The sequence below is a fragment of the Columba livia genome, chromosome W (assembly GCF_036013475.1).
Source record: "Columba livia isolate bColLiv1 breed racing homer chromosome W, bColLiv1.pat.W.v2, whole genome shotgun sequence".
NCBI lineage: Eukaryota > Metazoa > Chordata > Aves > Columbiformes > Columbidae > Columba > Columba livia.
The window spans coordinates 3314184-3338980 of NC_088641.1; the positions used below are offsets into that span (position 1 = coordinate 3314184).

Here is a 24797-nt window from a genome sequence, read left to right on the forward strand (position 1 = left end):
ACCCAGAAGTTGATTCGTCAACTGGAAAGCCAGGGTGTGATCAGTAAGACTCGTTCACCTTTTAACAGCCCAATTTGGCCAGTGCATAAGTCTAGTGATGAGTGAAAACTTTGGTATAGCAGCTGTAGAGACTGAGAACATTAAACAGCTGTCTAATTTGCCTGGTCTTTCTGATGACCCTTCTGTTGTAGGACTGCTTAAGGTTGAAGAGCAACAGGTGACAATTGCTACCACGATGGTGCACACATGACAATATCGCACCAACCGAGATTCCCTGATCCCCATTCATAAACTGATCCAACAGCTAGAGAGTCAAGGAGTGATCAGTAAGACTCGCTCACCTTTCAATAGTCCTCTATGGCCTGTTCCAAAGTCTAATGGACACTGACTGTAGATTATCGTGGCCTAAATGAAGTTAAGCCACCATTAAGTGATGCCTTGCCGGACATGTTAGAACTCTAATATGAACTGGAGTCAAAGGCAGCCAAGTGCTATGCCACAACTGACATTGCTAATGCATTTTTCTCTATTCCTTTAGCAGCAGAATGCAGGCTGCAGTTTGCTTTCACCTGGAGGGGCATCCAGTACACGTGGAATCGCTTGCCCCAGGGGTGGAAACACAGTCCTACCATCTGCCATGGGCTGATCCAAACCACGCTGGAACAAGGTAAAGCTCCAGAACACTTGCAATATATTGATGACATCATTGTATGGGGCGACACAGTGAAAGAAGTCTTCGAGAAAGGTGAGAGAATAATTCAGATTCTTTTGAATGCCGGTTTTGCCATGAAACCAAGCCAGGTCAAGGGACCTGCATGCGAGATCCAGTTTTTAGGAATAAAACGGCAAGATGGCCGTCGTCAGATCCCAATGGATGTGATCAACAAAATTGCAGCTATGTCTCCACCTACTAATAAAAAGGAGACACAGACTTTCTTGGGCGTTGTAGGTTTTTGGAGAATGCATATTCCTGACTATAGCCAGATTGTGAGCCCCCTCTATCGAGTGACTCATAAAAAGAACCAATTTGAGTGGGGCCCTGAACAACAACAAGGTTTTGAGCAAATTAAGCATGAGAGAACTCATGTGGTGGCCCTTGGGCCAGTTCGGACTGGACCAGATGTTAAAAATGTGCTCTACACCACAGCTGGAGATAATGGACTTTCCTGGAGCCTCTGGCAAAAAGCATCAGGAGAAACCCGAGGTCGACCCGTAGGTTTTTGGAGTCAAGGATACAAAGGATCCGAGGCCGACTATAATCCAACTGAAAAAGATATACTAGCAGCATATGAAGGGGTCCAAGCTGCTTCAGAAGTGATTGGTATTGAAGCATAGCTGCTCCTGGCACCTCGACTGCCAGTGCTGAGCTGGATGTTCAAAGGGAAGGTTCCCTCAATGCATCATGTAACCGATGCTACATGGAGTAAGTGGATTGCACTGATCACACAACAAGCTCAAATAGGGAGTCCCAATCACCCAGGGATCTTAGAAGTGATTACAGACTGGCCAGAAAGTAAAGATTTTGGGATGTCTCCTGATGAGGAGGAAGTAACACGTGCTGAAGAAGCACCACTGTATAATAAACTTTCAAAGACTGAAAAGCAGTATGCGCTGTTCACAGATGGATCCTGCCATCTTGTAGGAAAACATCGAAGGTGGAAAGCTGCTGTGCGGAGTCTCACACGACAAGTCGCAGAAGCTACTGAAGGACAAGGTGAGTCAAGTCAATTAGCAGAAGTAAAAGCCATCCAGCTGGCTTTGGACATTGCTGAACAAGAAAAGTGGCCAGTACTGACTCATGGATGGTAGCAAATGCCTTGTGGGGGTGGTTACAACAATGGAAGAAAAGCAACTGGCAGCGCAGAGGTAAACCCATTTGGGCTGCCACACTGTGGCAAGACATTGCTGCTCGACTAGAGAGCCTGCCTGTGAAAGTTCGTCATGTAGATGCCCATGTGCCTAAAAGTCGAGCCACTGAGGAACATCTAAACAACCAGCAAGCAGATCAAGTTGCCAAGATTAAAGTAGATGAGGTGGACTTGGACTGGCAACATAAAGGCGAACTTTTCCTAGCTCGGTGGGCCCATGATGCTTCAGGGCATCAAGGCAGAGATGTAACATATAAATGGGCTCGCGATTAAGGGGTGGACTTAACTATGGACACTATTTCACAGGTTATTCATTAATGTGAAACTTGCACCAAAATCAAACAAGCAAAACGGTTAAAGCCTGTATGGTATGGGGGTTGATGGTGAAAGTATAAGTATGGAGAGGCTTGGCAGATTGATTATACTTCCACAAACATGTCAAGGTAAGCGTTATGTACTTACAATGGTGGAAGCAACCACCAGATGGTTGGAAACATATGCCGTGCCCCATGCTACAGCCCAGAATGTTATCTTGGGCCTTGAAAAGCAAGTCCTTTGGTGACGCGGCAATTGAGTCAGACAATGGCGCTCATTTCAAAAACAGTCTTATAGACAATTGGGCCAAAGAACAGAAATACTACGTACTGTAGAAGGAGATAAAGTCCCTGTAGTACACATGAAGAATATGTTAGGAAAGGCAGTCTGGGTTACTCCTGCCTCAGGCAAAGGCAAGCCCATTCACGGAATTGTTTTTGCCCAGGGACCTGGCAGCACCTGATGGGTGATGCTTAAGGATGGAGAAGTCTGGTGTGTACCTCAAGGGGATTTGATTTTAGGTGCAAATATTCAATACTGAACTGCATGATGTGAATTGCCATACTAACAGTGTTTGATAAGTGTCTTTCAGATCAAGACAGTGGTGACGAAACCAGATCTAACTTCTTCGAGCGGCACCTGACAACTTCACTGAAGTGGATGTTTTTAACCCACAAACAGTGGTCATGAGATGCATTAGATGTACCATTTTTCCTGCCCTGAGAGACTGTTGTGATAAATGAACTTAATGAACTTTTCAAAGGATGGTCCATGGACTAAGAGAATGATGAATTACACCTGTGTATATATATACATATGTGTGTGGGTGTATATATATTAATAGTGATTAATTAGATTGTATTGATAAGGTCTAAGTATGCCGTGAATGATATGTTATAAGGGGTGGAATGTCCTGGTTTTGTTAAAAACAAGTTTCTCTTTTAGTGAATTTTCCCTTCAGCTAAAGTCTTCTTAGTAACTGCACTTTTCTGAAAGCTAGATACATGCTTTGGTAGACATAGCAATGGAATGCAAGGCTGCAGATAAGGATGCACGTCCTGTGAGAGGGGCAATGAGGAGCAGTGAACTGAAACAGGTGACTAAAACTGACCAACTAAGTATTCCATCCCATTCATGTGATATATAATATAAAAGTGGGAGATCACAAGGATCTCATCCCTTCTCCCTATGACCGACATTAGGAGAGGACCTTGCGAGTCATCCCTGCGAACTGAGGCCTAGTGACAGACTGAATCCAGTTCTGGTTGGCTGCAGAGTCCAATCCAGGACTTCTGGGTGCAGGCTCTGCTGCTGCTGGAGCAGTGCTAATCTTTGCTGGGATTTTCAAGATTGGGTGTGTATATTTTGTACTATATTCTCTATTTTATTAGTAGCATTAGTACAACACTTCTAATATTTTCCAACTCTTTTCTCTCTGCCCTTCTTTCCCTTCCAATTGCCTGTATTTAGTGGGGAGGGGGGGTAAAAGGGGGTGCTGGAGGGAAGAGGGGGTTAACTAAACATCTGCCAAGGTTTATTGTCACCCTGCAATCAAACCTTGACAACAGTCCAAAAGAGCCAGTTGGTTATTCATTTGCATATTGGTTACATATTCATTTTAGCATATAATAAGCAACATCCATGTAAAGGACACTTTATCTAATAGTCTGCAGACAGGTCTTAAAGCAAGACAACTAATTGTGAGGTTCCAGAAAGTCTGCACTGCAAGAATAGTATTCTTTGTAGTTCATGATTAGGTGTTTTGCAAGTCACTCTTATCTTTGTCAGAGTGACCTAAAACTGAAAGGATTTATGTATCCTTAGGTTAGCAATTGCCAGCAGGATTCATTCTTTTAAATGCTAATGACAACAGGATAAAAGCAGAACTTGGACTTACTAAGGGCAGCCTTTGACCTGTTTAGGAGGCTGGTTGACAGAGTCCCTTGGGAGGCAGTCCTGAAGGGCAAAGGAGTCCAGGAAGGCAGGTCATTCTTCAAGAAGGAAATCTTAGAGAAGCAGGAGCAGGCTGTCCCTGTGAGAGGAAAGATGAGCTGGCAGGGAAGAAGACTGGCTGGGCTGGACAGAGAGCTTCAACTGTAACTTGGGAATAAAAGGAGAATTTATAACCTTTGGAAAAAGGGGCAGGCAACTCAGGAAGACTACAAGGATGCTGTAAAGTTATGCAGGGAGAAAATTAGAAGGGCCAAAGCCCAGCTAGAGCTGAGCCTGGCTACTGCCATAAAAGGCTACAAAATATCTTTCTATAAACACATTAGCAACTCAGTTCCTCGGATCAGCTGACTGAAGCCAGCTCGGCTGGAGCCGGGAGCGAAATCTCGAAGCTACAGAGGTAAGAGAAGGTAAAGAGAGGGGTTTCTGGTCGCGTTTTCGATTCCTCTACCCGGGAGTCCCCGGCAGCACTTGCAGAACCGGCTGACGTGGCGCGGCCGTTACCACGGTGACACGGGAGATTTAAAAGCGGCTGTAACTCGAGACAAGCACTCAGGTCCTCGGATCAGCTGACTGAAGCCAGCTCGGCCGGAGCCGGGAGCGAAATCTCGAAGCTACAGAGGTAAGAGAAGGTAAAGAGAGAGGTTTCTGGTCGCGTTTTCGATTCCGCTCCCCGGGAGTCCCCGGCAGCCCTTGCGGAGCCGGCTGACGTGGCGCGGCTGTTACCACGGTGACGGAGGTCACACCCCCTCCCTCTTGCTTTGAAAAAGCCTCCGGGAGCCCACCAGGTGCTGGGAGGTGAATTTGCTTGTGAGGTAGGTGGGCACTGCTTACACTGTGCTGCAGCAGTGACTGGGGCTGCTCGTCCAGCAGGGTTCAGAGGTTCTGTCTCTCCTTGCTGTTAGACCTCTCACTTGTTGCTGGTGACACAGACTGGGGTGTGGCAGGGCAAGTAGACTGGACACAACTAGCTCTTGTAGGTGAGTTTGTCCAGGGTTTCATTTTGTGTTCTTGTCCCCAATTTAACTAAGGGTAGTAGTGGTTTCTAGAAAAACGAAAGCTGTTGCTGCCATTAATACAAAGAGTGTGTCTACACAGACACTACCTGCCAAGAGGGATGCAGCCACCCAGGCTTCTGGCTGCGCAGAGTGTCTGTGCCTGGCATTAGTACCAGAGAATGGTATGGGAGGCACCTGTGTACGATGTGACCAGGTCAATGACTTACTGTGCCTAGTGGCAGAGCTTAAAGAAGAGGTGGAGAGACTAAGGAGCATTAGAGAGAGTGAAGAAGAAATTGACTGGTGGGGTCAGGCTTTTTTAACTCCTAAGGGTGTGCAACAGGAGATGGCAAAGCCTTGTCCCTCCTGCCATAAGGCAGATAGAGCAGATCTAATTGATGGGGAGGAATGGAAACAGGTCCCTGATCGGAGAGGTAAAAGAACCCTCTCTTGAACCCCATCACCACCCTTGGTGCCCTTAACAAATAGATATGAGGCCCTGGACCCTGAAAATCAGGCAAAGGACAGCCAAGAAGATTCACCTGGAGAGCCCTCTGGATGGACCTCATCTACAAAAAGAATTACAACTGCAGCTGTAAGAAGAAGAAAAAAAAGAGTGGTAGTGTTAGCATTCAAGACACATAACAACAGGTGCAGTTATATGCGGTGCTTTATTTCAGCGCTGGGAAACCAGGGGTTCGCACCCAAAGCTGGCTTCAGCCACTGATTCAGACTACACCATATTTATACAATTTGATCACATACATATGCATTACAATTCCTGACAACCATTAGCATATCCCACACCTATTCTAACACAAATTATCTATCTAAGCAATGCTAAGTAACATTTGCATGTTTATCAGTTATTTCTAAGTTACCTGTTTTTACCTGTTTTAAAGAATATATCATAAATCTATATCAATCTTAAGAATAGGGTATGGTTTAAGTTACCTGTTCTAAAGAATATGTCATAAATCTATGTCAATTTCAAGAATAGGGTATAATTATATAAAATCATGCTTGAATGCACATTCTGAACCTGGATACAGTATCAAAGCTAAGAATCTTGGATACGGTCTACAGAATCAAAACACAGCCCACAAAATTCAATTCAACTATAACATTTCCCCCCTTTGAAAATGCTTTTCTATTCCTAGACAATGCATTTTCACTACATTATATTTTCCTTATAAGCTGGAGGGTTGTCAAAAGTGGATCTGCTAAGGACAGTAAAGATGCGGTCGTTCCTTGCCTTTGATTGACTTATTTATGCTTAATACAAGCATAGAGCAAAAAGAAAAGAGCAACTATAATGGCAAGCAAAAATAAACTCTCCAGTAACGAATGTACCCATCCTCCCAGGTTCAGGTTCAATTTGCCTAGCAAGGCCCCAACCCAGCTCTGCTCTACATCTTGTTTTTCCGCTTGCAGTTCTTTTTCTGTTTGGGTTAATTGGGAAATATCTTTTTCCACTTCAGAGGTTACGTTTGGGATATGAATGCAGCAATGATCAACCCTATCTTTTAAATATCCACAAACCCCATTTTCTTTTAGCAACATTATGTCAAGTGCCATTCTGTTCTGCAAAGTCATTTTGGTCGTAGCTTGCAATTGTATATTGAATTCTTGAAAACCCTTTTTGGTTACCCTTGCCAATCGATCCATCTGTCCAATTAATCTGTCAATCATTTATCTGTTTCTATAGGCTGCGATTGGTGCAAAGAAAGATTCTAATGCCCAGCCGAATTTAACACTACCTGATGGCTCGTGCCACACATCATCTTCATCTATCTCTCGCTTGTGCCTAACTTGTAGGAGTTCCTGCCTGTTCTTCAGGGGTGACCTCTTCCAAATGGGACATAGGGTTGGTAACCCCAAAGTAGCCTCCCTTACAGGTCCTGCTATCGGCAAATGTGTTGTCCAAGTTCCATTACTTAAGGCCCAAACCAAATGTCCCACACTACCTATAGTTCCTCTACAATCTATCTTATCTCCTTCAATGCCTATTTTGACTGCTTCCTTTGGATCCAATTGTTTCTGGCAAATGCAACCTGCGATTACTGCAACTTTAATGATGGACAGAGGTATTTCTTTCACATCTGTCTGGCAGGTCATTACTTGAGAGCAATTCCACCACGGTACTGTTACTCCTCTTGTTACATTGGTCCATCGTATACACCATGGAAATGCTTCGCTATATTGATATTGCTGTACTATACTCAACGTCCACATGTTGTCCCATGATTCAGTTATGTTCTGATTATCCTGATCTTTACATTCCCAATAGGCTCGCTCAACCTTTTCATATACTGTTTTGGTGGTCCACTTTTCATACGTGCAATACCCAATATTATGAAATCGTCCTATCTTTACAAATGTTGCTCCTGGCAACTTCAAGCAGTCACCTCTCTTTATCATGGCATTCTTAACAAGCTCTTTTGTCTGTTGTTCAATTGGTACTTGCTCTATTTTAGTATGGGACTCACACACTATCTTACCAGTCTTATTTACTTCTGGTAAGGTCGTAGATATTATTCCCCACTGTACTGGGTCTTCGGCTGATTTCGGGATGGGAAGACAAGCAGTGATGCTACTGACATTTTGGGTTTGTGCAAAATCTCGAATTAGTCCTATCATCAGATTCTCTGCCTGATTCTGTACACTCTGTACTACTTGTGGCATTTGAGTATCGTCACTATCTCCTACAGCCCTTCGTGTTTTACATAATTGTTCTCCAGTGACTTTGCAAATCAGTGTGGCATACAGTCTGGGTACATAAACTACTACAAAAACAAAACGGTAACAAGAGTTAGACATCCTGCGTTGTGATTTTAAGTGTGGTTGGACCCACTAATCATGATTGCCACAGTTTTGGGACTTTCTTCACTCGGGTGTAATGTATCCAGGAGTCTATTTCAGCAACCTTGATTGCGGTAAATGTAGTTAAAAGTACTTGATAAGGTCCGTCCCAACGTTCTTTTAAAGGATCTTCTCTCCAAGTCTTTATATACACCGTGTCTCCAGGTTCTATATCATGTACCGGATTCTCAAGTGCTAGTGGGCGATTCCACACTAATACAGATCTGAGTCGATTCAATGTCCTGCCGAGAGACAACACATAATTGTACACATCCTGATTACCTTTTACATGTACACTTGGATTCGGATCAGGTGCTTCATATGGTTTGCCATACAGAATTTCGTATGGGCTTACCGACATTCCACTCCTAGGTTTAATCCTAATTTGCAATAACGCTATTGGTAAGGCCTGGGGCCACTGAATTTTTGCTTCCTGGCAAATTTTGCTAAGTTGTCGTTTTAACGTCTGATTCATTTTCTCCACCTGGCCACTAGACTGGGGTCTCCATGGGGTATGTAATTCCCATTTAATTCCCAAACATCTACTGACTTCCTTTACCACTTGAGCAATAAAATGCGGTCCCCTATCAGATGATATTCCCAATGGTACTCCAAATCTAGGAATTATTTCCTTCAGTAACCATTTTACAGTTTCTTGTGCCTGGTTGGTGCGACAAGGGAAGGCTTCTGGCCATCCTGAAAAGGTGCATACCCCAACTAGCAGATATCTGAATCCTCGAGTTTTGGGGAGTTCCACATAATCTATCTGCCAACAATCCCCTGGTTGTACACCTGTCCTAATTTTTCCCATATCTACTTTTCTTCGAACTAAAGGATTATTTCTCAAGCAAATTTCACACTTAGCTGTGATAGATTTTGCCATTGTTAACATTTGGACCGAGATAATTTGTTTTCTTAGATAAGTTACCAATGCTTCTGCACCCCAATGACACTTCTGGTGCTCCGCCTGAAGTATCCCTCTCATAATTGTGATCGGGACCACAATTTGTCCGTTGGTGGTTACATACCATCCAGAATTATCCTTGACGGCTTTTACTAGTCTTGCCAATTTCTCATCTTCTGTAGAATATTCAGGTGCCTCTGAAGGTGTAGGTAATAAATCAATTGCTCTTACCTTTTGGGAGACAAGACCCACCATCATCCAGACTCGTCGTGCCACTGATCGGGCTGTTTGATCAGCAAGTCGGTTTCCTTCAATAATTGTTGATGTCCCACTCTGATGAGCTTTACAGTGCATGATGGCAACCAGTGATGGCTTTTGAACGGCATTAATCAAGTTCAATATTTCTTTTTGGTACTTGATGTTTGTTCCTTGGGAGGAGAGTAGTCCACGCTCTTTCCAAAGAGCTCCATGTACATGAACAACCCCGAATGCATATTTTGAGTCAGTCCAAATATTGACCCTTTTGTCCTCACTGAGCTCTAATGCCCTAGTTAGGGCTATCAACTCAGCTTTCTGTGCTGATGTGTTTGGTGGTAGGGATTTAGCTTCAATTACTGTTTTGGCAGTAGTAATCGCGTATCCTGCATACCGCACTCCTCTTTCCACAAAACTACTGCCGTCAGTAAAAAGCTCCCAATCCGTCTTCTCCAACGGGGTATCTTTCAGGTCAGGTCGACTTGTGTGGGTATATTCAATGACCTCCACACAATCATGTTCCAGATTTTCTTCTTCAGTCTCTGCGCTTAAAAACACAGCTGGATTCATTAGGTTAGTTGTTTTTAGGATAATATCATCCTGCTCTGTTAAAATTGCCTGATATTTCATCATCCTACTTGGGGAAAGCCAATGGCCCCCCTTTTGTTCTAATACAGTAGTCACCATGTGGGATACAAACACTTCAATCTTTTTCCCCATAGTCAGTTTCCGGACTTCCTGAATTAATATCACGGTAGCAGCCACCGCCCGCAAGCACGCCGGCCATCCAGCACTTACCGGGTCAAGTTGTTTAGAGAAATAACCTACGGGCCTTTTCCAAGATCCCAGCCGTTGGGTTAATACCCCTAGAGCAAGTCTCTGTCGTTCATGTACAAATAACTGAAAGTCTTTACTCAGATCAGGTAGGCCCAAAGCAGGCGCTTGCATTAAAGCCTGTTTCAATTTCCGAAAAGCTTCTCGTTGTGGTCTTTCCCACACCAAGGTCTTATTCTTCTGTGCCTCGTATAAAGGTTTGGCAATAAGTCCATAGTCCATGATCCAGAGCCTGCACCATCCTGCCATTCCTAGAAAAGATCTTAATTCATGTAAGTTACGCGGTTCTGAGATCGCACAGATAGCATGTACACGGTTTATACCTAGTCTTCGCTGTCCTTGAGAAAGCTCGCATCCTAGATAGATCACAGTTGTGGATGCAATCTGAGCTTTATTTTTTGACACTTTATATCCATTCATTCCTAATTGATTCAATATTCCAATTGTTACCTGAATGCAAAGTTCTTGGGTCTCAGCAGCAATCAGAATATCATCCACATATTGCAGCAACAAATACCATTGTCGAGGAATTCCGATATAGCCTCTCGTAGTCTACTCCTCAAGTTCTTTGGCTAGTTGATTTCCGAAGATAGTTGGACTATTCTTAAATCCTTGTGGAAGGCGTGTCCAGGTTAATTGGGCTTTTCTCCCGTTGTGTGGGTTCTCCCATTCGAAAGCGAATAGCTTTTTGCTTTCCTGGTCAAGGGGTATGCAGAAGAAGGCATCTTTTAAATCAAGTACTGTAAACCATTTATATTTCTCTTTCACAGATGTTAACAAGGTATACGGATTTGCAACTACTGGATGTATGTCCTTAGTGATCTGGTTTATTGCTCGTAAGTCTTGGACTAGTCGATAGCTACCATCAGGTTTCTTTACTGGAAAAATTGGAGTATTGTATTCTGATTCACATTCCTCTAGAATTCCATATTTCAAAAACTTCTCAATTAAAGATACTATTCCTAATCTGGCTTCCAATTTCAATGGGTACTGTCTTAATCGTACCGGTTCAGCACCTTCCTTCAGCTCTACTTTCACAGGTTTAGCTGCCTTTGACTTCCCAGGTATGTCAGTTTCCCATACCGTGGGAATCACTGCATCCTCTATTGCCTGTGGTATTTTCACAATTGGATTTTCCTTTAATAGTAAAATTTGTCCTACCTTTGACTCCGGAACTTTCATTACCAAATTTCCATCCTCAAATGTTATTGTGGCATCTAATTTGGTCAGCAAATCTCGTCCTAAAAGAGAAACTGGACAATCTGGAACATATAAGAACTCATGGGTTAGCTCCTTTTCTCCAAAACACAAATCCAAAGGTTGCAGGAATGGCCGTACTTCCTCCTTCCCTGTGGCACCAACAATTGTTGTAGCTCTGTGACCCACTGCCCCCTGTAAGGAATTTAATACAGAGTAAGTAGCCCCCGTATCTACTAAAAATCTTACATCCCGGTCTCCCACTTGTATTGTCACTAAGGGCTCCTTATTCTGGGTTTTCACTTCCGTGCCTTCATATAGTCAGCTGTTGTTACTGTATTCCCCTAACACCATAGTCTGTACCGCATTTCCCGTCGCATTGGACATCTGACCCACGGGGCTCCTAGCCGGGCATTCATTTTTCCAGTGTCCTTCTTGCTTACAATAAGCACGTTGATTTATGCCAAGCCTCATGAGGGGTCTCAGGGGAGTTCCTTGGGCACTCCACGAACCACGTCCCCGACCACCTCCTCGACTATTTCCAGCTCCCCTACCCCGGACCCCTATTCCCCTGCCTTGTCCCTGGATCAAAGCCAACAAATTTTGCTGGTGGCGTCTCGATTGTTCTTTTTCTCTATTATTATAAACTTTCCAAGCTGTTTCCAACATTACGTCCAGATCCCTTAATTGTGCACCCTCTAATTTCTGCAGCTTCTTTCGAATATCATCTTGAGATTGCCCTAAGAAAATTAGAGCCAACTGAATTTTTGCTTGTTCCGTTTCTACGTCTAAATCCGTATATCTTTTGGCAGCTTCTTTTAATCTTTCTAAAAAGGCTGAGGGAGACTCATTCCTTTCCTGCCTTACATTATACAATTTCGACCAATTCATTTGCTTCGGCATAGCAGTTTGAACACCAATCAATAACCAATCCTGATACCTCCGGAGATGACATAACCCGCCTCCTGTATTATAATTCCATCGGGGATCTTCCTTTGGAAAATTCTCATCAACATTCCCCTCTACTCTCCCATTCCGGATATCTTCTCTCACCTTATCCCTTGCAGCCTGTATAACCATATCCTTTTCTGTAGAATCCATTAATGTATCTAGAATGACTTGTAAATCATCCCAATCAGGATTCTGCGTCTTAATTATCATCTTAATCACTTTTGCAACCTTATCTGGGTTTTCCCTATAAGGACCAGCTGACTGCTTCCAGATCACTAAATCCCCCGGCGAAAATGGAACTTTTACATAGACCGGTTCCCCCCCAACACCTACCGCCTGCCGCAGGGGTGCTATCACATTTGATAAACCTCCCCCCCTTTGTGCTTCCTTTTCCTTTTCTCTGTTTCTAGTTCGGTGAGATATTGGAGTTACGGTTATTCCTTTTACACCGGCTATAGCCCCCCTTTCATCACTTGATTCGTCATCACTATCGACGGGAAGGACAGGCGCGGAGGGTCTAATTGGTACCCCTTCCTCAGAAGGCGCAACATCAAAACACAGTAAATCCCGTCTTTGAATCATTACCACTGCTATTTTCTACAGCCAAACACGTCATGCATTTCTTTTCCGTTGTGCATCCCACGCACTTATTATTGCTGCTACCTTGCACCAACATTAATCCACAGCTCTCTCTCCAATCATGTTTTCGCTCGAGATAGAAGAAGAGATCAACGTATGGAACTTCATCCCATTTGCCCTCTCTCTGACAAAACCTCATTAATTCAGCAATAATTTCATGGTTCAAAGTGCCCTCCGGCGGCCACTGTACTTCATTTGGTAATTTATACTCAGGCCACCAATGAGTGCAATACTCAATTAACTTCTTTTTATGCATAGACTGTCCAAACCCAGCCTCTTTCCAATACTTCAATAAACAATTCAACGGCGACACTTTTGAATCAGACATATCAACACAGAAAGATAACACAGATAACTTCACCAGAACAACAGTAAACACGGATCAGATCACCGATTTCAACAGCAAATACAGACTAAATCACCGGAACTACAGACCAGGTGCTGAGCAGCACAAATAACCAGACCAGGTGCGCACAAATAACCAGACCAGGTGCCGAGCCTGCGGCACAAATAACCAGACCAGATGCCGAACCTGCAGAGGTTTCCCTCTGTCTGACGGACGGCTGCCTAGGCAATACCACGGGATATCCCTGCCCAACCGAGCGTGGCTTTCGCCGCGTCTGACCGGCAGGCTACCAGATGCCTGACCAGCAGGCTACCAGACCAGAACCAGACCAAGTGGGTACCCAACAATCCAGATAAAGCACCTTCTTACCAGTCAGAGGTCCGTCGTGAGCAGCAGAGGGTCGGTCGCGTCCGATGCACTCCCCAAGAATACCTCGGTGCTAGCTGGAGCAGGATCAAGACGCGATCCGCCTCAGCAATGCTCGCGAAGTCCCATCTGGGTCGCCAAAAATGTTAGCATTCAAGACACATAACCACAGGTGCAGTTATATGCGGTGCTTTATTTCAGCGCTGGGAAACCAGGGGTTCGCACCCAAAGCTGGCTTCAGCCACTGATTCAGACTACACCATATTTATACAATTTGATCACATACATATGCATTACAATTCCTGACAACCATTAGCATATCCCACACCTATTCTAACACAAATTATCTATCTAAGCAATGCTAAGTAACATTTGCATGTTTATCAGTTATTTCTAAGTTACCTGTTTTTACCTGTTTTAAAGAATATATCATAAATCTATATCAATCTTAAGAATAGGGTATGGTTTAAGTTACCTGTTCTAAAGAATATGTCATAAATCTATGTCAATTTCAAGAATAGGGTATAATTATATAAAATCATGCTTGAATGCACATTCTGAACCTGGATACAGTATCAAAGCTAAGAATCTTGGATACGGTCTACAGAATCAAAACACAGCCCACAAAATTCAATTCAACTATAACAGTAGTAGTCAGCGACTCCCTTCTGAGGGGAACATAGGGCCCTATATGTTGCCCAGACCCATCCCACAGGGAGGTCTGCTGCCTTCCTGGGGCTAGGGTGAGAGACATTAATAGAAGACTTCCGGAGCTAATTCAGCCCTCAGACTACTATCCCCTGTTAGTAGTCCAAGCTGGCAGCGAGGACATCAACAGAAGAAGTACCAAGATAATTAAAAAAGACTCTAAAGCACTGGGTCTGTCAGTTCATGGGACAGGAGCACAAGTGATATTTGCCTCAGTTCCTGTGCTTTCTGGGATGGATGAGGAGCTAAATAAAGAGAGGAGTAGAAAAGCCCATCTCATCAACAGGTGGCTTAAGGATTGGTGTCACCGTCAAAATTTTGGGTTTTTTGACCATGGGGCAAACTCCATGGTACCTAGTCTCCTCAAATCAGATGGGCTTCATCCTTCTGGGAAGAGCAAGAGGACTATAGCCCACAAGTTGGCAGGGCTGATCGGGAGGGCTTTAAACTAGGTTTGAAGGGGGAAGGGATTGAAACTGGGCTCTCCAAAGATCAGCCTAAGGATGGAAAGCCCAAATTAAGAGGGAAATCAGCAGCCCACTTGAAGTGCATGTACACTAATGCACGCAGTATGGGCAACAAACAAGAGGAGCTGGAAGCCATCGTGCAGCAGGAAAGCTATGATATAGTTGCCATCACAGAAACATGGTGGGATGACTCATATGACTGGAGTGCTGCTATGTGTGGCTACAAGCTCTTCAGAAAAGATAGGCAGGGTAGGAGAGGTGGAGGGGTGGCTTTATATGTTAGAGAGTCACTCGACTCTGTTAAACTTGAGGTCAGCAGTGACAAGGTTGAGTGCCTGTGGACCAGAATCAGGGGGAAGTTCAACAAGGCTGACATCCTCGTGGGTGTCTGTTATAGACCGCCCAACCAGGACGATGAAGGAGATGAATTACTCTACAAGCAGCTGGCAGATGTCTCAAAATCGACGGCCCTTGTTCTTGTGGGTGACTTTAACCTGCCGGATATCTGCTGGGAGCTCAATACTGCACAGAAGAGGCAGTCTAGGAAGTTCCTAGAGTGTATAGAGGACAATTTCCTTCATCAGCTGGTAAATGAGCCCACCAGGGGCAAGACCCCGCTAGACCTACTGTTTACAAACAGAGAAGGGCTGGTGGGAGATGTAGTGGTTGGAGGCCGCCTGGGGCATAGTGACCATGAAATAATAGAATTTTCAATACTCAGAGATGCAGGGAGAACCATTAACAAAACCTCTGTGCTGGACAGGAAGCTCAACATGAGCCATCAGTGTGCCCAGGTGGCCAAGAAGGCCAATGGTATTCTGTCCTATATCAAAAATAGCGTGGTCAGCAGAACAAGGGAAGTGATCCTTCCCCTGTACTCTGCATTGGTGAGGCCACACCTGGAGTATTGTGTTCAGTTCTGGGCCCCTCAGTTCAGGAAAGACATTGAAGTGCTGGAGCGGGTCCAGAGAAGAGCAACACGACTGGTGAAGGGACTTGAACATAAGACCTATGGGGAGAGGCTGAGGGAGCTGGGGTTGTTTAGTCTAGAGAAGAGGAGGGTTAGAGGTGACCTCATCACTCTCTATAACTACCTGAAGGGAAGTTCTAGCCAGGTGTGGCTTGGTCTCTTCTCCCAGGCAGTCAGCAATAGGACAAGGGGGCATGGGCTTAAACTCTGCCAGGGGAAATTTAGGCTGGATATTAGAAAGAAATTCTTTACAGAGAGAGTGGTCAGGCATTGGAATGGCCTGCCCAGGGAGGTAGTGGACTCGCCGTCCCTGGAGGTTTTTAAACTGAGATTGGACATGGCACTTAGCGCCATGATCTAGTAAACGGACTAGAGTTGGACCAAGGGTTGGACTCGATGATCTCTGAGGTCTTTTCCAACCCAGTCGATTCTGTGATTCTGAAAAGGAGGGTAAGGAGAATCTCCACCCTCTAGTGGATGCAGGGGAAAACACAGTAACAAAGGATGAGAGAAAGGCTGAGGTATTTAATGCCTTCTTTGCCTCAGACTTTAACAGTAAGACCAGTTGCACTCCAGGTACACAGCCCCCTGATCTGGAAGACAGAGACAGGGAGCAGAATGAAGCCCCAATAATCCAAGGGTAAATGGTTAGCAACCTGCTATACCACTTAGACATGCAGAAGTCTATAGGGCCAGATGGGATCCATCCAAGGGTTCTGAGGGAGCTGGCTGAGGTGCTCACCAAGCCACTATTTATCAGCAGTCCTGGCTAACCGGGGAGGTCCCAGTTGACTGGAGGTTAGCAAATGTGATGCACATATACAAGAAGGGCCAGAAGGAGGATCCGGAGACATACAGGCCTGTCAGTCTGACCTCAGTGATGGGGAAGATTATAGAGTAGATCATCCTGAGTGCCATCACGCAGCACCTACTGGACAACCAAGCGATCAGGCCCAGTCAGCATTGGTTTATGAAAGGCAGATCCTCCTTGACTAACCTGATCTCCTTCTGTGACGAGGTGACCCACTTAGTGTTTGAGAGAAAGGCTATGGATATTTTCTACCTAGACTTCAGTAAAGCCTTTGACACTGTTTCCCACAGCATCCTCCTGGAGAGACTGGCTGCTCGTGGCTTGGACAGGTGTACTCTTATCTGGGTAAAAAACTGTCTGGGTGGCTGGGCCCAAAGAGTTGTGGTGAATGGAGTCAAATCCACTTGGTGGCTGGTCACAAGTGGTGTTCCCCAGGGCTCAGTACTGTGGCCAGTTCTGTTTAATATTTTTATCAGTGATCTGGATGAGGGGATTGAGTGCACCCTCAGTAGGTTTACAGACAACGTCACGTTGGGTGGGAATGTTGATCTGCCTGAGGGTAAAAAGGCTCTTCAGAGGGATCTTGACCAGCTGGATCATTGGGCTGAGGCCAACTGTATGAGGTTTAACAAGGCCAAGTGCTGGGTCCTACACTTGGGTCATAACAACCCCAGGCAACACTACAGGATTGGGGAAGAGTGGCTGGAAAGCTTCCTGGCAGAAAGGGATCTGGGGGTGTTGATTGACAGCTATCTGAATATGAGCCAGCAGTGTGCCCAGGTGGCCAAGAAAGCCAACAGCATCCTGGCTTGTATCAGGAATAGTGTGGCCAGCAGGACTAGAGGAGTGGTTGTGCCATTGTACTCAGCACTGGTGAGGCCGGACCTTGAATATTGTGTTCAGTTTTGGGCCCCTCATCATAAGAAGGACATTGAAGTACTAGAGAGAGTGCAGAGGAGGGCGACAAAGCTGGTGAGGGGCCTGGAGCACAAGTCTTATGAGGAGCAGTTGAGGGATCTGGGGCTGTTTAGCCTGGAGAAAAGGAGGCTGAGGGGAGATCTTATCACTGTCTACAACTACCTGGAAGGAGGTTGTAGCATGGAAGGTGTTGGTCTCTTCTCCCAAGTAGCAAGTGATAGGACAAGAGGAAATGGCCTCAAGTTTCGCCAGGGGAGGTTTAGATTGGATATTAGGAAAAAATTCTTCACAGAAAGGGCTGTCAGGCATTGGAACAGGCTGCCCATGGAAGTGGTGGAGTCATCACCCCTGGAGGTGTTTAGAAGGCATTTAGATGAGGTTCTTTGGGACACGGTTTAGTGCTAGAGTTAGGTTAGGTTATGGTTGGACTCAGTGATCCTGAGGGTCTCTTCCAACTGAAATGATTCTATGGTTCTATGATTTTGACTGGCCCAGTTCCAGGTTTCAAATTAATTTTCACCGTTTCTGCATTCTTTGATTTATCATGAACTCCTGAAGCTCATACCCCTGGAAATACTTGATCCAATATTTCCTGAGGCATTTGGCTTTGCTTATCAGTTTGAATCATTGCCAAATGTAACATCTCAATTCTTTTATCTTTAGTCTCACTTCACCTCGTCTGAATGTTTTATTGTTTGCAGTTGTTTTAATAGTAACAGTTTCGGACACCCAGGCAGATATAAGAACTTAGGGATTCCAGTTTGGTTTCCCAATTTATATTTGATTTGCTGTAAAAAGAACACTTTCTCTTGTTGGCCAGTAGCTCCCACTACAGTTACAAAATCTTTATCTAATGATATCAGTTCCTGATTCAAAACTGAATAGGATGTTCCAGTATCGACTAAAAACTCTTCTTTTCCCTGTTTTCCTCTTCTCTCACCGAAACTTCATAATCTGCCACCTTGAAAGGTGAAGGCACATAATCTTCAATTCTACCCCCTGTGGGGACACAGAATCACAGAATGGTTAGGGTTGGAAGGGACCTCTGGAGATCATCTAGTCCAACCGACCTGCTAAATCAGGTACACCTAGAGTAGATTGCACGGGAATGTGTCCAGGTGGGTCTTGAATGTCTCCAGAGAAGGAGACTCCACAACCTCTCTGGGAAGCCTGTTCCAGGGCTCTGTCACTCTCACTGTGAAGAAGTTTCTCCTCATTTTCATACGGAAGCTCCTATGCTTCAATCTGTGCCCGTTGCCTCTCATCCTATTGTTGGGCACCACTGAAAGGAGTCTGGTCCCATCCTCTTGACATCCACCCTTGAGATATTTATAAATGATGAAAAGATCCCCTCTCAGCCTTCTCTTCTCCAGGTTGAATGGTGGGTATGTCCTTTGTAACTTAATCACAGTATACATTAGTTTAGCAGCTTCTTTTCAATACTGAATTAGTTTTTGCTGCACTCTCCAATCTTGTTACATAAAATGTCTTTAGCCATTATTTTCAAATAATACATTTTTTAAGGTGAGTGATGGTTACAGGTTTTCTTTCTATACTAATACACAAGTTTAAGGAAATCCAATCTCAGTTTGGATGTTCCAACTGAACTAACAGAGAGCTAACCCTTTAACCCACATCACTATTGCCTAGCCTTGCTTAGCTCTGTGTAACTTATTGTACAAGAAACAGGAGTTCACTGATGCCTTGCAAAGATAATAATCCTTGGGTGCATCCTTGGGTGAACTAGGTAACAGAAACTTGGGCACAGGACAGGAGATATGCCAGTTTTAATCAACTCAGCAGTCTGAGTCCTAACCAACTCATCACACTAGACCAAAGGTGACCGTGTACAGAGAAGAGGACCCAGGTTCACAATCACTGCACTGCTGCAACCAGGAGGAGCTGGAGACTATGGAAATGGTCTCCCGGAACTCATTGTAATAAGAACCTCCTTCTCGGGGACAGGTTATGAATATGTATAGGCGTTCCTAAAACTTTCATGAATATGTAACACTTTACTGCATTTAACCAAGCTCACAGCTACTGTAAATTTACACACAACTTGGGCGGAGCTATCCCCCATGTGTCTGGCGCCATGTAAATACATACCTTCTTTACAATCTCAAGGGTTGTAAGGTCATTTCCGCGCCTCAGTCAGATCTGACTGTGGGCATTCCAGAAGCTTCTCGGCTTCTCTGCACCCCCCTGCTCTGGCTATGGGCACCCAGAAACTTCCCAACTTCTTGGCGCCTCTTCTCTCCTGGCTAACAGCAAACAAAAGGAGCTATTAACTGCCCCACTGAAGAAGAGGAGGGATGTGTTAGGGGAGAGGAGAATGTGCAGGCACCTTCCACATTGAAGGAAAGGAGGCAGGGGAGGGGGATGTGCAACTGCCGCAATCAGAAATAGTGTGGCCAGCAGGACTAGGGAAGTCATCATCCCCCTGTTCTCAGCACTGGTGAGGCCACACCTTGAATACTGTGTTCAGATTTGGACCCCTCGCTACAAGACATTGAGGTGCTGGAGCACGTCAAAAGAAGAACAACAAAGCTGGTGAAGGGTCTAGAGAACAAGTCTCATGACGAGCAGCTGAGGGAACTGGGGCTGTTTAGTCTGGAGAAAAGGAGGCTGAGGGGAGACCTTATCGCTCTTTACAACTACCTGTAAAGGACATTGTAGCAAGGTGGGTATCAGTCTCTTTTCCCAAGTAAAAAGTGATAGGACAAAAGGAAATAGCCTCAAGTTTCTACAAGGGAAGTTTAGATTTTATATTAGGAAAAATTTCTTCACTGAAAGGTGAAGAAAAGGTTGAGCATTGGAACAGGCTGCCCAGGGAAGTGGTCGAGTCACCATCCCTGGAGGTATTTAAAAGATGTGTACATGTGACACTTAGGGACATGGTTTAGTTGTGGACTTGGCAATGTTAGGTTAACAATTGGACTCAATGATCTTAAGGGTCTTTTCCAACATAAATTATTCTATGATTCTATGACTTCCAGCTCAGGAAGCCAGGAAATGGCTGTTGGCTGAAAGAAGGATGAGGAAGAACTATGCTTATCTCTGGTGCTTATATCCCAACAGTGGCTGCTGGCCACTGTGTGGATTAAGAGATTTGGCCCGCAGACCTTTGTGCTAACCCAAACAAACTGCTTTTTAATTTCAAATATTCTTGTGATGCTGTAAAATTGTGGTGGGTTGACCCTGGCTGCAAGGCAGGTCCCCACCAAAGCCTCTCTATCAGTCCTCCTCCTCAGCTGGACAGGGGAAAGAAAAGAATGAAAGGCTCATGGGTCAAGATAAGGACAGGGTGATCACTCAGCAATTACCATCACCGGAAAAACTCGACTTGGAGAAAAATAATTTAATTTATTACCAATCAAATCAGAGTAAGATTATGAGAAATAAAAATTAAATCTTAAAACACCTTCCCCCCCAACCCTTTGTTCTTCTCTGGCTCAGCTTCACTCCTGATTTCCTCTACCTCCTCCCCCCCAAAGCGGTGCAGGGGGACAAGGAACAGGGGTTGCACTCCATTCATAACACATTGTTTCTGCTGTTCCTTCCTCCTCAGGGGGAGGACTCCTCACACTCTTCCCCTCCTCCAGTGTGGGATCCCTCCCATGGGAGACAGTCCTCCATGAACTTCTCCAACACAAGCCTTCCCACAGGCTACAGTTCTTCATGCTGCTCTCCAGCGTCTCGCTCTCCAATCTGTATGTACAGCCAGGGTTGCCATGTCCCAGGTGCAAAATTCAGCACTTGCCCTTGTTAAACTTCATGCAGTTGAGGTTATTCCTCCCTGGGTGTAGGACCCTATACTTCCCTTTGTTGAATTTCATTAGCTTCTTCCCTGCCCAGCTCTCCAGCCTGTCCAGATATCACTGTCAGCACAGCCTCCTGGCATATCAACCACTCTTTCCAGTTTTGTATCATCAACAAACTTGCTGAGGGTACACTCATTCTCTTCATCCAGGTCATTGATGAGTGAGTTGAACAAGACTGGACCCAGTTCCCCAGTTCCCTGGGGAACCCCACTAACTACAGGCCTCCAAACACACTTTGCACCACTGATCACAACCCTCTGAGCTCTGCCATCCAGCCAGTTCATGATCCATCTCACTGTCCACTCATCCAACCCACACTTCCTGAGCTTACCTATGAGGATGTTATGAGAGACAGTGTCAAAAGACTTGCTGAATCAAGGTAGACAACAGCCACTCTTCTCTCCTCGTCTACCCAGCCGGTCATACCATCATAGAAGGCTATCAGGTTGGTCAAACATTATTTCCCTTTGGTGAACCCATGCTGACTACTCCTGATAACCTTATTTTCCTCCACATGTTTGGAGATGTGTGAGGGTGAAAACTCATGGACTCCACACAATCCAATATGAATTCAAGCGAAGCCATTTATTACAGAAACAAGTCTCCTTATATATGCAGTTATTTCCTGATCACGCGTCCACGCTCCAAGCATGCATTAGCTGATTGGATATTGTCCATGTTCGCGAGCTGTCCATGCGCCCGAGTCTCACTGCTAATAGGTCTGTTGATTTACGTCATGTTGAGGCCCTGTTATTGTAGAACTGCCTCACTCCCACAGCAGGTCCTGTTTTCAGCTTTCCAAGGTGGCCTTGAGATTCCTTTGGTCCTGGCTAGTTCAGTAATAAATCTCCATCTAATAGAAACCCATCCACACATTAACTTCAAGAAAATCCCTCAAATCTCCCACAGAGATGATGTCCAGAGTGAGCTGTTCCATCACCTTTTCAGGGATGGAGGCAAGGCTGACTGGCCTGTAGTTTCCTGGATCATTCTTCTTGCCCTGTTTGAAGACTGGAGTAATGTTGGCTTTCTTCCAGTCCTCAGGCATCTCTCCTTTTCCCCATAACCTTTCAAAGATAATGGAGAGCATCTTAGCAGTAACATATTCCAGCTCTCTCAGTGTGGAATATCTTACAGACAGTCACCTTGAGTTACTGGAATGACCTTGACTAAAATAGAATGAGGATCCAGGATGTTTTTGTACAAGATAAGAGGTCAATGAAACAGAAAAACCCTGTCAGCATGATATTTACAATGTGTTCGCTAAACTGCCAGAGCACGTGCAAGATTAAGTACACCAATCGCAAGATAGCTTTCAGCACATGAACACCTAGCATAAACCAATCGAAACAGAAAGTTAAACGTATGTACAACATCTCCCAGCTATAAATGTAAGTGCCTTGCCTAAATAAAGGGTCTTTTGGTTCACCTGCACTAGGAGTCCGTGTCGTCAGTCCCTCAAATGGTGACCCCGACGTGATAGGGTCGAAGAAACACTGAAGCGAGCGTCCGGAGGGACTCTAGACGAATCATCATCTCGACAGCTGGACTGATCGAGAAACACAAGAAACACACCTGGGCAATCACCGTATCACGAATACAGATGAGCTACTGGATAGTTAAATATGGGATCTAATTTGTCTGCAGAAGAAGCCATAGTGAAACCTTTTTTGCAAATTTTATAAAAGCGGGGAATAAAATTTGAAGAGCATATTGTTAAGCTAATGCTAAAATAGCTTAAAGTAAGTGGTGCTCCAACAACAGTAGCAGCAGTCTTTGATTCAGACACTTGGGAACACACAGGGACTATAATTTGGGAAGCTGCTTCCAAAGGTGATCTTACAGCAAAAGAAATAATGACAACGTGGCGCTTAGTAACAGAGATTCTTAAAGCTATAAAAGCAGAAAAGAAAGTAGCAGGAGCAGCGAGACAATCTTTGAGCTCCCGCTCCCCAGTAGATATCAGCAAAGACCAAAAAAAGATTGCAGAGGAAAGTATCAATATAATCAAAGAAGATTCTGAGCGAGACCTAATAGACCTTAATGTGACTATACCTCACATGGCAACTTCTAAACCTTTATTGACACTTTTTAATACCAATCTTGTAGCGAAAGAGGAGCCCACTGTCCCTAGCACTCCGCCGTTCCATTCAGAGCATTATTTTTATCCGCGGAGCCAATGGTGGTTATTACAACGAGAGGTGATTACCTTGGGGGACGGTGATGCTGCATTAGATTTTCCTGTGACAGTGCGCGATCGAGCACCAAACAAATGGACTTCATTTCAATGGGACTTGATAAAAGAGCTATGCAGAACAGTTACAACCTGGGGTTTGTCTGCACCATTCTCACAGTCATTACTGGAGAAAATTTTAACAGGACAGTTGCTAACACCTTTCAACTGCAGACAGCTTGCGGCCATGATCTTAATGCCCACACAGAAATTACCGTGGGATCAAAAGTGGGGCAATTTGTGTACAAATGCTGCGCTTGAGAATTTAGAACGGCCACAAGACAACCCTAGCTTCGGAGAAGGTTTGCCGCAGCTCCTAGGACAAGGGCAGTTTGCAGATCCTAGGGTACAAGCACAGCTGCACACCAGAACTCTGCGAAGTTCAGCTCAGCCTGGCTCAGCTCTGCCTGGCTCTGCTCTCACTGCTAACAAGAACTCTGTGCATCTCTGCGTCTCTATGCATCGTTCCTCATCACCACAAATTTTGAATACCCAGTTTGCACACTGGATGGGACAGCCTTTGACATAATGAGCATTGTTCCTTGGATAAAGAAATATGGAACCAATACAATTACAGGAGAAAAACTAGATGCCAAATCACTTATAAAGCTGAATTTTGCTAAAAACAGTGAAGGTAAATATCACTGTCCAGTGCTGTTTACTGTATTCACCAATAACTCCCATATTGTGGCCATCGAGACAAATGGAAACGTGTTTGCCTATGAGGCAATTGAGCAGCTGAACATAAAACCAAATAGCTACGAGGATCTTTTAACAGGTGAGCCCTTTACTCGGCAAGACATTGTGACACTGCAGGATCCAACAAACCTGGATAAGTTCAATGTCTCAAACTTCTGTCATGGTAAGAACAACTGTCAAGGTTTAAGGCAAGGTGGCAATAAACCGTGGCAGACGCTCCCTGTTACCCCCTCACTTCCCGCAGCCCCTTTACTTTAGATTGGAAAGATGATAGGAAAGATAAGGGGAAAGAAAGAGAGACTTAGCCTTAAAGTTGGAAGGTTTTAAAGGGTTTTACTAATGCTATTAATAAATAGAGAATATATATCAAATATACAAAACCAATCTCAAGTGCTCGATGTGGAGTTGGCATCACTCCAGCAGCGGCGGAGCCGGACGTGCGGAGCCGGTGTGGCTCCAGCAGGTGCAGGCCAGGCCCCCCGAAGTCATGGGCAGGACTTCACAGGAAACAGGAAACTGGTTGCAGTCTATGGGACCAGATGGGATCCATCCTAGGGTGATGAGGGAGCTAGCAGAAGAACTTGCCAAGCCGCTCTCCATCATCTTCCAACAGTCCTGGCTCACTGGGGAGGTCCCATATGATTGGAAATTGGCCAACGTTACCCCAGTCCACAAAAAGGGC

The 24797-nt window shown here is 44.9% G+C and overlaps 2 protein-coding genes across 4 annotated transcripts in view; one reads left to right on the plus strand and one right to left on the minus strand.

The window, feature by feature from the left end:
- Nucleotides 1-3991: 3991 nt before the first annotated feature.
- The window catches only part of LOC135577056 (adenomatous polyposis coli protein-like), a 112690-nt gene continuing 91884 nt past the window's right edge, over nt 3992-24797 (plus strand). Inside the window, exon 1 of one of the 3 annotated variants that reach the window (XM_065044699.1) lies at nt 3992-4755. The gene's annotated coding sequence lies outside the window, so the exon portion shown is untranslated. The remainder of the gene's footprint in view (nt 4756-24797) is intronic. The other 2 variants (XR_010468658.1, XR_010468659.1) reach the window with 2 other exon arrangements.
- Nucleotides 6003-10208, minus strand: LOC135577206 (protein NYNRIN-like). Its single transcript, XM_065045102.1, has one exon. It carries the CDS (start codon nt 10206-10208, stop codon nt 7989-7991), a length of 2220 nt encoding a protein of 739 aa, XP_064901174.1. The 3' UTR covers nt 6003-7988.